This window comes from Chinchilla lanigera, unplaced genomic scaffold (genome assembly GCF_000276665.1).
Source record: "Chinchilla lanigera isolate Chin_1 unplaced genomic scaffold, ChiLan1.0 scaffold00002, whole genome shotgun sequence".
NCBI classification, from domain to species: Eukaryota; Metazoa; Chordata; class Mammalia; order Rodentia; family Chinchillidae; genus Chinchilla; species Chinchilla lanigera.
Window position 1 is genome coordinate 45,766,058 of NW_004955403.1, and position 13,950 is coordinate 45,780,007.

The window sequence follows — 13,950 nt, forward strand, 5'->3', positions numbered from 1 at the left end:
AAATGAATCAAAGATCTAAATTTTTTTAATTTTTGTCTTTTTTTGAGGAAGGGTTTCACTATGCACTTCAGGCTGGCCTTGAACTCATTTTGTAGTGAAGGCTAGCCTTGAACTCACAGCAATCCTCCTGCCTTAGCTTCCTGAATGCTGGCCTTATAAGGCATGAGCCACCACGCCCAGCTCAAAAAGATCTAAATATTAAAGCAGAAACACTAAATCGACTGGAAGAGAGAATAGGTAGAACTCTTGAAGACATAGGTGTAGGCAAAGACTTTATGAATAAAACCCCAGTCAAAGAATACTATAAGAAGTCAACAAGTGTTAACTCATTAAAAAGCTTTTGCACAGCAAAAAAAATCTGCAACATATACAGAATTGAAAAAAATCAGACCTCCCAAATTTAAATACTCAACCCACAAATTGGAATCTGAGATGAATACACACTTTTCAGGTGAAGAAACGCAAACACCAAATAAATATGTGAAAAAATGTTCAATATTATTGGTCATTTGAGAGATACAAAATAAAACAACGCTGAGGTTTCATCTCACTTCAGAAATAATTACTATTATCAAGAAATCAACCAATAATGCTCTGGGGATGTGGGGAAAAAGGAATCCTTTTCCACCGTCAGTGGGAGTGTAGACTGGTGCAGTCACCAGTATGGAGATGCCTCAAAAAACTAGGATTAGAAGTCCCATTTGACACAGCTATTCACCTTCGTGTCTTCCCGAAAGAATTAAAAGCATCACACCACAGCAATATGTGCGCACCCATGTTTATAGCAACACAGTGTGTAATAGCTAAATCTTGGAAACAACCCAAATGCCCAGCAACCAATGAATGAAAAAAAAGATTTTTTTTTTAATACAATGTAATACTACTCAGCCATAAAGAAGTCTAAACTTGAGACATTTATAGCTACATGGATGGACTTTGAGACCATTTTCATAAGTGAAATAATGCAGACATATGTAAATATTGTGATCTCTCTGGTATGAGAAATAAAGTATAAATAAAAATGAAAATATATACTAGAAATTGTGAAATAGGGAGAAATTGTTCCAAAGGAAAGGGGAGCTAGGTGGGGAGTGGATAAAGAAGAAAGAAAAAGAAAAAAGGAAAAAAGGAGGACAAACTTTTAAATGAAGAGGGGAAGAAGTTGAAGGGAGAGGAGGGGATTGGGAAAAACAGAGGAATCAACAGGGCCAGGGATGTAGCACAGTGGCATAAGCACTTGCCTGGCAAGCCCGAGGTCATGAGTTTGATTCCCAGTACCAAAACAAACAAACAAACAAACAAAAAACCAAAAAAACCTCAGAGCTTTTGGGCTGGGGATTTAGCTCAGTGGCATAGTGACTGCCTGGCAAGTGCGAGGTCATGAGTTCAGTTTGCACTACCAAAAAAAAAAAATTCTACAAAAGAGGAATCAAGATAAATCATATACTACAGGTACATTAAATTTCCTATTATGAGTGTGATCATTATATATACCTAAATTATAACAATAAACTTTTAAAAAAGTGTGTGTGGGAGATGTTTTCTCTGAGAATAGATTGACAAATATTAATGAAACGGTATAGGAATCCTCACAGGCCTCGCAGTGTTGAATGGACTGTGGTGAAGACATGGATTTATAAAGTTTGAGATTGGAGCTCTGGACTGTTGAAGTCACAGTGTAATTGTAATGCCAAGTCATTAGAGAATACTGAGAAAATATAGTAGACTGGTCATCCTACAGCTTCCTCATAGTACATGAAGAAGGTTTGGGAAGACAAACTTAAATACTCTGTTCATAGGGTAGCTCTGTGTGGGTACAGGATGATCATGTCTAATCTGAAAGTCCAAATCAGATGTTCCAAAATCTGAAACCTTTTGAGTACTGACATGACACTGTAAGTGGAAAATTTCTGATCATGAAACTTTTTTCATGCTCAAATTATTAAAAATATTGTATAAAATTACCTGCAGCTATATGTATAAAGTGTATATTAATCATAACTGAGTTTCCTGGTTAGACTTGTGTCCCAGCCCCAAGATATTATGTGTATGCAAATTCTTATATACAAAATCTGAAGGTTTCTGGTTCCAAACGGTTTAGTCAGGCGTGTACTCAACTTGTATGTGAATTTTTAAAATAAAAATGTGATTTTTTTGCACATGTTTGATTTTATAAATAACTCTGTTGGGTTACCACTAGGTTTTTTTTTGTCTTCATGCACTTGAACGTACTTGATCCTTTTTATCTCTGGATTTGTTCAAATTTTGCTGTTGCAGAACAAAGTTGTGTGTTGCTGTGATATAACAGGACAGTCATTGTATAAAGTAGTTGCTGGAGATTTTCTTTTCTTAATTTTTATTTTTGCTAGTACATATTTGCAGTATATAATGATTACGTTCATCATGGGGTGTTGGTATGTGTACATAGCACATTTTAATTCTTTTTTTTTTTTTTTTTTTTTGAGTCAGGGTCTTGCTTCGAAGTTCAGGCTGGCCTTGGGCTCACTTTGTAGCCCAGGCTGGTCTCAAACTCACAACGATCCTCCTGCCTCAGCTTCCCGAGTGCTTCCCAGGCTGGGCTAGAAATTGTTATCCTCCTGCCTCAGCTTCCCGAGTGCTTACATTTTAATTCTTTCAAGTCCCCTCCTCCCTGCTCCTTTCCCCTCCTTCTGGAGTTTTTCTGAGCTATGGCATTTGTAGCAGTGAATCAATAAAAAGTTGAAATTGCCATGAGTGAAAGTGGTTAGAGTAAAATCCAGTTTTTAGATTGTTTCTTCCCTACACCCTCATCCCAGTACTGGGGATTGAACCCAGGACCATCATACTAAACTACATCACCAACCCTGCCCCCTTTTAAGGAGGAAAGGTTTATTTTGGCTCACAGTTTATAAATGTTTCAATCCATAGTCAGGTGGCTCCAAAGCAGGGTGGTACAGCAGAGGAGAAGCAGCTCGTGGCATGGCATCAGGAAGCAAAGAGAGCATCCCTAGCCCTTTTTATTTTTTATTTTTGAGACAGTATTGCTAATTTACCAAGTGGCCCATGCTGGGCTCAAACTTGTGATTCCCTCTGCCTCAGCCTCCCAGAGTACTTGGATTATAGGCATGTATAACCACACCTGACTAAATTCCTGTTTTTAAAAAACATTTTTTAAAAAAATGTGTGTTTCTGGAGACTCGAAAGCAGGGGTTGGCAAACCATAGCTGGTCCAAAGGTCAAACATGGCCCATGGCCTGTTTTTGTAACAAAGTTTTATTGGCACACAGCTGTACAGTTTACATATTGTCTGTTGCTGATTTATGCTACACCAACAAAACTGCCAGACTATCTGGCCTGCAAAACCTAAAATACTATCTGCACCCTTACATAAAATGCTTCCAGATAGACTTGAAGTCTGGAAGAACACACACTGACATGTTAAGACAGTTGTCCTTAGGTGTTGGAATTAAGGGTTGTTTTTATTTTCCTTTTGTTTGCCTATATTTTCTAATATTTGTATATGAGCACATATCCCTGAATCCACATTGTACTTATAGTCAGCTGTATAATTTTTAGTATGACCACTAGGTGGAGCACAGTTACAAATGACTGCTTCTCTAAACCTACCTATTGCACAGCTGGAGTAGATTGCTGTTTGAGACTGAAAAGATAGCCTGCAGAGTAGGAAAAAATTTTAGCCAATTGTCCCTCAGACAGAGGACTTCTATCTAGAACATACAAAGAATTGAAAAAAGTCAGACCTTCCCCAATGCAAACCCAGTCAAAAATGGGCATCTGAGATGAATACATACTTCTCAGATGAAGATATACAAATGGCAAATGAACATATGAAAAAATGTTCAGCATCACTGGTCATTCAAGACATGCAAAATAAAACAACACTGAGACTCCATCTCACCCCAGAAAGAACGGCTATCATCAAGAAATCAACCAATAACAAATGCTGAAGGGGCTGGGGGTGGGGAGCCCTACTCCACTGCTGGTGGGAGTGTAGACTGGTACAGTCACCTTGGAAACCAGTGTGGAGATTCCTCAAAAAACTAGGATTAGAGGTCCCATTTGACCCAGCTATTCTCCTTCTGGGTATTTTCCCAGAAGAATCAAAAACATCATACCACAGCAATATATGTGTGCCCATGTTTATAGCAGTGCAATTTGTGATAGCTAAATCTTGGAAACAACCCAGATACCCATCAACCAATGAATGGATAAAAAAGATGTGGTATTTTTATACCATGCAGAACTACTCAGCCATAAAGAAGGATAAACTGGAGACTTTTTTTAGGTAAATGAATGCGACTTGAGACCATATTTGTACATGAAATAAATCAGACTCACATGTGTAAACATCATATTGTCTGCCTGGTGTGAGAAACTGAAAGAGTAAACAAGGTCTAAAATGTACAGTAGATGTTGTGAAATGGGAAGAAATTGTTCAAAAGGAAAAAGGAGCTAGGATAGGTGAAAGGGGAAAGAACAGTAGGAAAAAATGCAAGTCAGTTATACTATTTGTGTCTCTTAGTTTGTTAAAAAGGGTTTGTGCTAATATCGATGGAGAAATTTTTATGCCCATATCTTGTACCCTGAGCAACTACTTTAAAGATAACATGTAATGTATTAACTGTTGTTATTCTCCCATTATTGTGTTATGAAATTTTGTTTTACCTCTTTTCCATAAAATTTTAAAAAAAATTAAAAAAAAAAAAAGATTGCTGTTTGAGGCCACTGTGAGTCTGCTCCTGGCCAGCTCTTTGCACAGTGTATTTCTTTTTCACCGTCAATAAATGTAAATCCTCTCTGTCTTTAAAAAACAAAAAGGTTGCTGTATGAGCCCAAGTGAAGTAAAATCCTCTTTATTATTTTCCAGCCCCAACGTAGAATGCAAAAGCATGAGGTTTGGCATGTTAAAGGACCATCAAGCTGTCACTGGAAATGTCACTGCTTTTGATGGATCTATTCTCTATCTGCCTATTAAGCTTCAACAAGTAAGACCCAGTGGGAATTGTACTTTGGATGAAATCTAAGAGTGCTCTGGTGTTTTGAGTGGTGGAAAACCATAGACATCCTGAACATTTCAATAGTGTCTTCCTGTTTTTAGAAGGAATGGAGATTTTTGCAGAATCTAACAAATTTTTCTGTTAGAGTTCTTCAAGAAGGGCCTTCCACAGAGTGCTTAAAAGCCTTTGACTTCAGTGATCAAAGAATGCCTTGAAACTTCAACTTCAACTTTACTGGGTTTCTCTTACCAAATTTCTTAAATCCCTATTGTCATGCTATGATTTTGCCATTGTGGGCAACAAAGTGAAGGAAAAAGTAGAAAGCATATTTTGAGACATTTTAGTGTTCTCTAGAACACAGGTTAGATTATGACTTCATTGCTTTGTCATTTCTTTTCACTTGTGTTTATTTATTTGTTAGGTTCCTGAGTTAAAAAGTCGAAGGAAAACTGATGATGCTGAGATCAGCATTAAGATTCAGTTGACAAAGATCCTGGAGCCTTGTTCTGACTTGTGCATTCCTTTCTACAATGTTGTTTTCCGACGGTGAGATAACAGCTGTGGATCCTTCTTCACTTTAACTTTAGTTTTGTATTTGTACAAATGTTCTTCAAGAAGCTTGGATGGCATTATATACAGTGGATGTATCTATAGATGAATGCAGAAGCATTTAATAAGTGAATGATCTTGATGCATCTTAAAAATTATCTCACAAAAGCTGGGCATGGTGATGTACACCTGTAACCCCAGCACTCAGAAGGCTGAGGCAGGAGGATTGCCACAAGTTTAAGATTAACCTGGGCTACATTGTGAGTTCAAAAATAGCCTAAACTAGTAGTGAAACCCTGTCTTTAAAAACAAAAAAATTATCTCACAAGTGATAAGTCAGATTCAGGTTTGGAGATAGCTGAGTAGCAGAATGGGTTCCTGTAAATTAGTTCAGACAATTTCAAAGCAGATTTTTATACTCAAAGAGGTAGTGTGCACAAATATTGGGAGAAATTTTTCAGTCCCTTAAACTTTCGAATTACAGACCCAGCTCATAATTGTTTAGCTTCTTTTGAGACTCCCAAATTTTCTTATAGTTGTTATTCCCAAACTACCTCCCATGCAGTAAAACAGAACCTAGTAAACTGAATTGCCAGGAAAAAAACAGAATTCTCTTCTCCAGACTGTTATCCATAAACATGGAAACTGGCTTTCTTTTGTTCTGTTTGGTTAATGGTAAAAAGTAATATAAATTGAGCCTGGGCAATAACTCGCCATTTCACTATCTAATAAGTAGGAAAGGCTGCAGTCAGTTATTCAAACTGTTACCAGCCATTTAGGTTCATACACTCAGGGTCACTTACTTGCTACAGAGCAAATCAAAACCATTTATTTTGGTAAAAAGAAAGAAAAGGGATTATTTAAAGCTAGCTCTGGGGAAACAGGGGCCCATTTGCCTCAAATCACCATTTCTTGTGTAGCTGATAGGGCAGGAGCACAGGGAGGGTAAAGAACACAGGGAGGGGAAACACATAGAGATCATGCTCATTCTCCCCTTTCCTTTTTCTTACTCTTTTTTAGGGGGTTGTTATGTAGTTAGAACTGGTCTTGAGCTCACTGTGTGGCCCTCAAACCCTAGGCTCTCCTCCTGCCTTGGCCTCCTGATTGTTGGGATTTTAGGCATGAGCCACCCTATATGGCCTCCCCTTTTCTTGTGGAAGGGAATCTGAGCTTCTGCCTCCTGGTGCAGTATGTGCATATTATGTTACAGCTTTTGAGCTGAGGAGAAGAGGGGTTTTGGTTACGTGCTCAGCTGGAGGAAGTTTGGAGCAATTACTTATCTCTTATCTAAAAAGAAATCTAGCTTTTAAAGCTCCATTTTGAGATGCCAGTTACAATACTCCAAGATAACTGCTTTAATGATTTTTTTTTTTCTGGTTTTGTATGTAGTGCAGACTGGTCCTGAACTCACTATGTAGCCAGGCTGGCCGTGAACTCATGGCAATCCTCCTGCCTCAGCTCCCCAAGTGCTGGGATTACAGGCGTGCACCACCATGCCTGGCTGATAATTTTTTTCTTTTAGTAAGATTGTTCTTAACATAAAAGTACTATGTTAAAAGATACTAATATTTCTGATTCTTTAGACTTCCAAAGGAATCCAAGAGTAATGAAGCTTAATTTTATTATTCCTCCATTAGAAATCCAATTCTAAAGTGGGTGTGGTGGCACACACCTGTAATCCCAGCGTTCTGGGAGCCCAGGGCAGGAGGATTGCAAATTCGAGCCTGGGTAATTTAGTGAGATCTTATCTCAAAATTAAAAATTTTTAAAAAGGGCTCAGGAGGTAGCTTGGTGCAAAAGCCCTAGGTTAGTCCCCAGTAAAACACACTCACTCGCACACACGCACACACACATCATTCTAGGACTAGGGATGTACTCATTGGTAGCTGTTTTAGCAATGTAAAGCTTGATCCCAGCACTACCAAAGAAACAAAACAAAACAAAAATCAAACAAAAAAAACCTCATGCCTACTCTTTATTTCAGGGTAATGAAACTTTTAGATATGAAGCCTGTGGGGAGAAACTTCTATGATCCTACAAGTGCTATGGTATTACAGCAACACAGGTTGGTGGGTTTTTTCCTTCTTAAATTTTGCTCTGGAAAAAAAGTTTTTCATTGTTACTGCTGTACTTAAGACAAAAATTTCAACAGTTTTTTATGGCAGTGAGTATAGTTTATTAGCTAAATTAATTGTAGTTTAGATTTTTGGTAAACTTGCAGCAGTGCTGGCTTGACTTAGTTTGTGTCCTGGGGCTTCTTCATTGCCAGCAGTATCAGCTCCTAAGTATTGTTTGAGAAAGGATAATGGAAGTGAATGTCTCTTTAGAACCTAGGGTAAAGAACACCTCTCTCTTCAGATTGCAGATCTGGCCTGGCTATGCAGCCAGCATCCGGAAGACAGATGGAGGTCTTTTTCTGCTAGCTGATGTCTCCCATAAGGTCATTCGGAATGATTCTGTGCTGGATTTCATGTGAGTAAATGGTGGGATCTACCTTTAACATGCTTGTGATTTTCTGAAAAGTTCAGTAGTAGGTGGTCATAATACAGGGTAGACACTTCTCTCTTTGGTGTTTTGTTTTTTGGCAGTGCTGGGATTGAACCCAAGCCTTGTGTATACTAGAGTTATTACTGAGCTACATTCCCAGCTGTCTGTTTGGGTTTTTAATTGTAGAATGGACTAAGAGAACCAAATGGTGTGTGTTTTTGTCCCTAAGTCCTACTAAGATTGGCCCCCAAACAAACATCTGGTGTACTTTGAGGAATCATATTTCCTGAGTATCTAAATCAAATTAGATCTAGCTTTGATCTCATGTTCTCCAAGACAGAAGTTCTGTTTCAGGCATTCCCCCACCCATGTCACATATAGACTGTAGAGTGACCCTAGTTCTAATGCAGCAGCAGTGCCTGGGCACTATTCCCCAGAGCGTGTTTGTGGCTGCCGGGGGACCCCTGCTAGTAGGATGGCCACTCTGTCCCCTGTGTCTTCTCTGTTCTTATGGCCTCCTGAGAACGGCAAAAGAGCATTTATTTCCTGGAGCTCAGAAGATTTCCATCTTTAGACACATGGCAGCTTTCCCCTTCCTTACCAGGAAATAGTTTGGATACTTCTAACAGGTAATGAGTCAGCTAAGGTTTACCAAATAAGGTTAAATGTCGTATGTCACTAGTATGTTCTCAGTAATTCCTTTAATGATCCTATGTGGGGAGACCCAGGAGATTCAGCATCATCTTAGCTGCTGGCTGCCACATGGCTTGTTGGACACCCCTTCCGTTCCCTTCAATGCCAGGCCTACTGCTTCACCGTTCTCCCTTGCTTTGTGCAGTATATCCTTCAGCATTTTCCGGAGGAAGAGTGCATGGGAAGAAGTTATTTTGAGGCTGTATGTGTTTGAAAATATCTTCAGTGTACCTTAGGTTGGGTGGGAAGTTCTAGGTTGGAGATATTTTCCCCTCAGAATTGTGATAGCAGAACTTTCCAATGTCTTTGCTTTTAGATTTGCTGTTGGAAAACCTAAAGGCATTTTGATTTCTGATTCCAGAGTCTTTGTGTCTCCTCGCACCCTTCTTGCACCTTTGGAAGCTTTGCAGTTTTTATAATGTCAGTCTCTTGAAATGTGATTTGTTCTGTGTTCCTTTCTATATAAGGTTTCTATCTGGGATGAGTATATTTATGTCTGAAGGAACTTCCTGCAGTATGTCATTTAGTGTGGAATCTGTGGGTGACAAATTCTTTCAGATTTTATCTAAAAATGGCCTTTACCTTGCCTTTTTTTTTTTTTAATTGAACCAGGGCTTTGCACTGAGGTACACTGTATCTCTTTTTATTTTTATTTTGAGAACGGGGTCTCACTATGCTGACCAAGCAGGGCTTGAACCTGCAGTCCTCCTGCCTCAGCCTACTGGCAAGGTATTTTCTTGGAGTGCTTTGATATTCCATTATCTTCTGGCTTACATTGTTTCTTTTGACAAATCAACTGTCAGTGTTACTGCTATCTTTTAAAATTTTTTAAAAATTTTCATCTCAGAAGTTTTACTATAATATATCTAGTTGTAGTTTTTGTTAAAGAAAAAATCATGACCCTTGTTAAAGGATGTGAAGGCAGCCTTTGTTCAGGGACCATTGTACTGGATCTTTGCAGTAGAACAGAGAGACTGGGCTCAACTCTGAATGCAACAAGGAAAAGTGGGAATTTATAACAAAGGAGCATGATTTTCTGAGAAGTTAGGTAATAGCTGGTCATAATACAGGTTAGACACTGTTACACTGTTCTCTTCGGACTTTTTTTTCCCTTTGGAATGCTGGGATTGAACCCAGGGCCTCGTAGTGAACAGTGGATGGAAAATTACTAACAGGAAATAGGAGTTTAGAGATTCTGACAAAATAGATCTAACAGGATTCTTGCTGCAGGCTGGCCTGGGAATCTGATGTTCCCTTGCGGATGGTGAGGACTTGGATCAGATATGGAAGGTGATCACATAGAAAGGGTGGGGATTCTGGCTAAGGCAACTTAGGATTCTAGCTACAATTGGACAATGTGGTGATGAAATGGAAGCCCAAAAGTTAGAGCTTGATTGAGAAGAGGATTCAAAAGAGTTTGGTCAAGGAAAAGATCACCGTTTCCTATTATTTACTATATACTGCCTGGCCTTTGTATAGTCCTCTTCCTGAGAGTGGGCTGAACTGTCTGGCCGTCTCAGTTTTTTGGTTTTTGTTTTTTGGGGTTTTTTTTTGAGACAAGGTCTTGCCATGTAGTTCAGGGTGACCTTGAATTCACTGTGTAGCCCAGGCTGGTCTCAAACTCTTAGTAACCTTCCTGCCTCAGCCTTCTGAGCTGACATGTCTCTAAAGAATACAAGATGATGGAATGATGGATTCCAAGAGCAGATGATTAAAAGATTGTGTCTTCTCTCTGGAGGACGGTCTCTCTCTGTCCTTGTGTCACTCACCCTGGGGGCAGCCAGCTGCCATGCTGTGGACTACCCCTGGGAAATGGCCCACCAAAGCATTGGAGGCACAGCTTGCTTCAGTCAAGCCTTAACATGCTGTAGCCAGAGTGAAAACCTTGCGTGCTGCCTTGAGAGAGTCCACACAGAGGCACCCAGCTAATCTACACTGGAATTCCTGACCTACTCTGAGATAAGAAGCCTATAAATAAATACATAAATATAAATGAGGTAATATGATATGCATGTATCATGTATGTGATACATATTTTTTCATGTGGTGCTGGGATCAAACTTAGGGCCTTCATAATCTGGGCAACATCTTTATTTTTTATAAATTATATGCATTTTTATTTTTTTTCTTTTTTGTTTTGCTTTTTTTGAGGCAGCATCTTGCTATGTAGTCCAGGCTGGCCTTGAACTCACTATATAGCCCAAACTGGCCTTAAACTTGCAGCGATCCTCCTGCCTCAGCCTCCCAAGAGCTGGGATTACGGGCTTATGCCACTGTGCCTGGTTTATGCATTTTGATTTTAATAGATACTTTGAAATGGCTCTCCAAAATAACTAAACAGTTTGGTCATTCTCCCCACCCACATATTTAAATGTTGTTCCCTATATCATAACAAGCACTTGATATTATCAGTCTCTTTGGTTTTTGCTAACCAATGTGAAAAGCTTTAGCTTTGTTATTTTAATTTGCATTTTCGCCTTGTATATACTTTTACTTGCACATATATTTTTATGTTGTTTATGTGTTTATCTGCTAATACTTTTTACCCATGTTTGCTGTTGCTTTTAAAAATTGATTTCAATGAAGTGGGTGTAAGTTTTGTTTTTGTTTTTGTTTTGTTTTGCTTTTTCCTTTTAATTTGTTAAGTTTTTTTTTTATTTTAAAGAGAAAAAACAGACAAGCGAAAACAAAAAACAGTAAAAACAATATAAAATTTCAAAAACAAGGTGATAGGAAGGCAACAACAGTTGTTGTATTACTATTATCTTCAAAGTGGTTGCTCAGATTACCCGATATAGGCAGGCAAGATTGATCAAACAATTAAGTATAAACAGTTCCTTTCAATAAACCAATAGAAATTAGTACTACAATTATCTCAGCTATCCTGTATGTATACAAGATAGGATAATCTTGTATATAATGATTCTGCCTGTTTTGGAAGGTTCTGCCTGTACGTTTTTTGGGTGGTACTAGGGATTGAATCCAGGGGCTCTCTCCTACTGAGCTACACCACCCCCCAAATCCCCCCGCCTTTTTTGAGACAAGGTCTTGCTAAATTGTCTGGTAGGACTTAAACTTTGATCTTTCTGCCTTAGTGTCCCTCAGTATTGGGATTACAGGTATATGCCACCCTGCCCAGTTTGCCTGTACTGTTTAAAATATATTTTTGTTAGTGCCTATTAATTTTACAAAATATTGGGTTTCAATGTATATAAATATAGTTCGGTCATGTCCATCCCCCATTACCCTCCCTTACATCCCCCTCCACCTTACTCTCTTCCTCTTGTATAATAGCCCCTTTTATTTTCATGTCACCTTTTTTTAGATTCTATATATTAGGTAGAACATGCAATACTTGCCTAAGTCAGGCTTATTTTGCTTAACATAATCTCAGCTCCATCCCAGTATGTATAATGTTCTTTCCCTTGGCATAAGGTTTTCAAGTCCAAACATGTTGCAAACTTACCAGTATTTTATTACTTTTTCATTGCCAAATAGTATTACACTATATGGATACACCAAATTTTGTTTACTCGTTTGTTAATTGATGGACATTTGGGTTGTTGTCACCTTTCAGATGTTAGGAATAATGCTACTGTGAACCTGTGTGTACAAGTTTGGATATGTGTTGTCATTTCTCTTATGTAGATGTCTAGAAGCAGAATTTCCATATCAGTGTGCTCTGTTTCAGCTTTTAGGAATGGCCAGACTGTTTATGAAAGCTGCTAGACCCCTTTCCATTCCCACTAGCAGTGTACAAGCATTCTACTTTGTCTACCTCCTCACGAACACTTGTTACCTGTTTGTGATTCTAACTATCCTAGTGTGTGAAGTGATGTGATTTTAATTCCCACTTCCTGATGACCGGTGACATCGTACATATTTTCATATAGTCATTGGTCATTTGTGCATTTTTTGGCAAAATATCTGTTTAGATATTTTGCCTGTTTTAGATTGATTTGTCTTTTTGTTGAGTTACAAGAGTTCTTTGGCTGGGCGTGGTGGTGCATGCCTGTAATCTCGGCACTCGGGAGGCTGAGGCAAGAGGATTATTGTGAGTTTGAGGCCAGCCAGGGCTACAAAATGAGCTCACGGCCAGCCTGAACTGCATAGTGAGACCGTCTCCAAAAAAAAAAAAAAAAAAAAAGAATTCTTTATGTTTTAGATACAGACCTCTTGCCACATATATAATGTGGAAAATTTTTCTCTTGTTATGTAGTTCGCCTTTTCACTTTCTTCATAGTACCCTAAGAAACACAAACATTTTTACTTTTAGCTTAGTTTGATTCATTTATCCTTAACTTTTGTTATTTGTGGTTTTGGTGCCATATATGAGAATTTATTCCTTCAAAAACAGCCTGAGGTGATCTGTGAAAATGATTAACTATTCACTTGGTCCAGAAAACCCCACAAAACTATGCAAATTAAGAGGGTCAAATTTTCTTGTTCACATGAACCAGCTATAGTGGGGCATTCTTGCAATTCAGCAACCTGGGAGTCTGAGGCCAGAGGATCACAAGTTTGAGCCCAATCTGTGTATTTTAGTGAGACCCTGTTTCAAAATAACCACAAAAACAGGACTGGGTATGTAGCTCAGTGTGGAAGGCCCTAGGTTCAGTCCCTGGTACCACTACCACCAAAAAAGCCAACACCTGTGAAAATTCCCAGGCCATCAAAGATACATATAATGATATCACTTTAAAGAAACAATATACACTATTTAATCCTTACAGTGGTAGAGTTGGTAGGTGTACCCAGACTGGTGAGGACTTGACTCAAAAGTACAAAAAAGTACAGAATTTTTGCTGCACATATTTAAAAATACAGAGGAATGTTGAGATGATATGTGCTACTGCACTTGCAGAGCTCAGGGTCAGCTTAGCTCATGACCACCCCAGCCACATTGAGATGCTTCTAAGTGAGTAAGCAGGTTGTTCCTAAACCTCGGGAAAATAGAAGAAAAAGCGTTATAATCATTACATGACTCGTTTAGAAAGCATTTTTAATGTTATATATACTTCATTTAATCAATTTTGAATAAACAGTTTCTGTCATTGATACCTATCTTAAAATTTTTTAACACTGATTTGTACTTGTTTGGTTTGCTTTGGTTTTTGCAGGGCTGGAGATTGAACCCAGGGCCTGTGTATGCTAAGAAAGCACTCTACCACTGAACCACATCCACAGCCCTACTGTGTGTTTTCGATATGTTTTAAAAAAAGTA

General features: G+C 38.6%; 1 protein-coding gene across 2 annotated transcripts in view; it reads left to right on the forward strand.

The window, feature by feature from the left end:
- The window catches only part of Piwil2 (piwi-like RNA-mediated gene silencing 2), an 81,805-nt gene that overhangs the window by 28,384 nt on the left and 39,471 nt on the right, over window positions 1-13,950 (forward strand). For both annotated transcript variants that reach the window (XM_005373656.2, XM_013513815.1), the window contains exons 8-11: window positions 4,868-4,985; window positions 5,419-5,543; window positions 7,531-7,611; window positions 7,905-8,018. In XM_005373656.2, the coding sequence (XP_005373713.1) occupies window positions 4,868-4,985; window positions 5,419-5,543; window positions 7,531-7,611; window positions 7,905-8,018 (438 nt within the window). The remainder of the gene's footprint in view (window positions 1-4,867; window positions 4,986-5,418; window positions 5,544-7,530; window positions 7,612-7,904; window positions 8,019-13,950) is intronic.